This window comes from Somniosus microcephalus, chromosome 4, assembly GCF_052327205.1.
Source record: "Somniosus microcephalus isolate GS21.2 chromosome 4, FLI_Smic_1.0, whole genome shotgun sequence".
In the NCBI taxonomy this organism is placed as follows: domain Eukaryota; kingdom Metazoa; phylum Chordata; class Chondrichthyes; order Squaliformes; family Somniosidae; genus Somniosus; species Somniosus microcephalus.
The window spans coordinates 5629180-5632362 of record NC_140990.1 but is presented as its reverse complement, the minus strand read 5'-3'; the positions used below and the strand labels follow the sequence as shown (position 1 = coordinate 5632362).

The following is a 3183-nucleotide window of genomic DNA, read 5'->3' as shown; positions in this document are numbered from 1 at the left end:
ACCCACTGAACACCCTACTGCAAACGGGGGTACCATGGAAGTGGAATGACGAATGTAAACGAGCTTTCCAGAAGTGCAAAGAATTGATCACATCAAAAGAGGTGTTGGTTCATTTCAACCCAGCACTACCAATTCGGTTGGCGTGTGATGCATCACCCTATGGCATTGGAGCGGTGCTGTCGCACAAATTCCCGGACGGCTCGGAGAGGCCAGTAGCCTTTGCGTCTCGGTCACTAACCTCAGCCGAGCGTAACTACGCCCAGGTTGACAGGGAGGCCCTCAGCCTAGTGTGGGGAGTGAAAAAGTTCAACCACTATCTGCACGGGCAGAAGTTCACCTTGCTGACTGACCACCAACCACTTGTCTCCATCTTTAATCCAAAGAAGGGCGTTCCGGTGATGACTGCGCAACGGCTACAAAGATGGTCCCTTTTTCTAGGGGCGAACCAATATGAAATAGAGTATAAGGGCACGAAACAGCATGGAAACGCTGATGGGCTATCACGCCTGCCACTGCCTACTGCGGAGGAAGCACCAGCAGTGGACCCTGTCGAAATATTTTATTCGACTATAATTGAACGCTTGCCAGTAACTAACGTGGATATAGAGAAGGAGACCCGAAATGACCCGACACTGTCTCGGGTATGACTTGACGGTGAAGGGATGGCCAACACATGGCGACTCACTGTTGCCAGCATTCTCATCCAGAAGAGAACAGCTGTCAGTATGCCAGGGGACCTTGATGTGTGGATCCCGAGTGGTAATTCCACCCAAGTTAAGGGAGAGAGTGCTAAATGAGCTACATGAAGGTCATCTGGGAGGGGTGAAAATGAAAAGCCTTGCTAGGGCTTATGTGTGGTGGCCGGGGATTGATCAGCAAATCGAGGACCTGAAAAAGAGCTGCTCAGGATGCCAGAAGGTCCAAAATGCACCACCACATGCCCCTCTACACCTATGGGAGTGGCCCTCCTCTCCATGGCAATGGGTGCATATTGATTTTGCTGGTCCATTCATGGACTCAATGTTTTTAATAGCCGTGGATGCGCACTCGAAATGGCCTGAGGTGATCAAAATGTCCTCCACCACCACGGAGAAAACGATTGCAGTCCTACGGACCATATTTGCCAGGAACGGCTTGCCAGAGCAGATTTGCTCTGATAACGGACCACAGTTTGTGTCCGAAGAGTTTCGGAAATTTATGAAAAGGAATGGGGTAAGGCATTACACATCCGCCCCGTATCATCCAGCCACAAATGGATTGGCTGAGAGGTTCGTACAAACCTTTAAAAAGGCAGTAAGGGCCATGTGCGATGACGACATTCCACTGCAGCATAAGGTGGACAATTTCCTGTTAGCCTACAGAAATGCGACACATGCAGTCACCAACCAGACCCCGGCCATGATGTTCTTTAACCGAAGGTTGAGATCTCGTCTGGATTTGCTCAGACCAAATGTACGAAGAGATGTTGAGAATAAGCAATTCCAGCACATCAATGAGAAGCCGACAAGGAGCTTCAATGTAGGGCAACCAGTCTTGGCCCGCGACTACCGAACAGAGAAATGGCAACCAGGAACGATATGCACACGGCAGGGGCCACTAATGTACACAGTGGATGTTGGGGAGAACATTGTGCGATGCCATGTCGACCAGATCCTAGAGTCACAGGAACGAGTCAACCCCATGTCTCGCCCATACGTACCTGGTGATGAACCCGACATACAGGTAGCATCTACCCCAGAAACAGTAGCATCGGAAGCTGATGAACCAACCGACGACAGGGGACCAGAATCACCTCCGCACCAAGAGCAAGACACTCAGGAAAGGCACTATCCAGAAAGGATCAGGAAGCCGCCCCAAGACTGAATTTATAAATGGAGTATTTTCAGTTAATGTTGCATGTTAAAAGTGTTAATTGTTAAATGAATGTTATGGTAATGTTAATCTAAAAGGGGAGGAATTGTAGTGTATGTACATTTAAGGGGAGAACTACTTTTTACAGCTCCTGCATACTGTAGTACCGGCAGTGACCACACCTGTATATAAATCCTGAGTAGGGATTTGTATAGTTAGTTTTAGAGTAACCCTCATCCAGTAAACACCTGTTGATTGTTCCTCTGCAGTCTCTGTCTATTTGTTGAAGGACACCATACATCAAGATTCACGGATTTAACAGGAACCACTTTTATTTTGTGTGTTTGGTGTGTGAGAGAGAGAGAAAAAAAGAGATCAGCAAGATCCCAGAGAGAGAGAGAGAGAGAGAGAGAGAGCGAGACTGTGAGTGCGTGGCCCCTTTAAATCTGGGCAGAGCCAGTGTGGGAGGTGATTGTGAAAGAGAAACTGACTTGCAAATTGACTCTTCGAACTGGGACCAGGAAGTGAGCGAGCCTCTCGCACACAAAAACTTTCAGTGAGACTTTTTCGCACCCCCCCACCTCTCCCAAACTTTCTACAACTTTCAGAGGAACTTTCTGCCAGTGTATTCCTCCTGTCGAAGAAAGAAATCAGCCACAAAGTGAGCGAGAGGAGACAGGAGAGACTGGGGGGGTGAAGAGTCAAGGACCAGCCCTGGTTACGCCCCTGATGGGGTTTCATCTGAAGAAATGCGTCTTGAGTTGAGGTCCTGATCAAGCCCCAGGAGCCCAGCTCTCTCGCTCTCCCACTCTCTCCCTGTTCCCTGTCTCCCCGCCCCCATCAGCCATGAGGAATGCGGGCTGCTTGTTCCTGGTCTGCTGCCTGGGTGAGTTTATTTACTTCCTGATTGCTGGGGAGGTAGGTAGGGAGGGAGACGGGAGAAAAGGAAAGAGGATTGACTAGTCTGGGATAGATGTCAGAGGGGAGAGACAGAGAGAGACACAGAGAGAGACAGAGACAGAGAGAGACACAGAGAGAGAGAGAGAGAGACAGAGAGAGAGAGACAGAGAGACAGAGAGAGAGAGAGAGACAGAGACAGAGAGAGACACAGAGAGAGAGAGAGAGAGACACAGAGAGAGAGAGAGAGAGACAGAGAGACAGAGAGAGAGAGACAGACAGAGAGAGGGAGAGAGAGAGAGAGACAGAGAAAGAGAGAGAGACAGAGAGAGAGAGAGAGACAGAGAGACAAATGCATGCAGAGCCGAACTAGGCAGATACCCACTGATAATAAACATCCAAAAACGAGCACTAAACTTCCTAAATCACCTCAAA

The 3183-nt window shown here is 49.1% G+C and overlaps 1 protein-coding gene across 1 annotated transcript in view; it reads left to right on the top strand.

Moving 5' to 3' along the window:
- Window positions 1-2319: 2319 nt before the first annotated feature.
- Window positions 2320-3183, top strand: part of lrp10 (low density lipoprotein receptor-related protein 10) — a 38950-nt gene continuing 38086 nt past the window's right edge. The window contains 1 exon segment of the mRNA XM_085984303.1: window positions 2320-2737. Within this exon segment, the coding sequence (XP_085840429.1) occupies window positions 2698-2737 (40 nt within the window). The 5' untranslated portion in view covers window positions 2320-2697.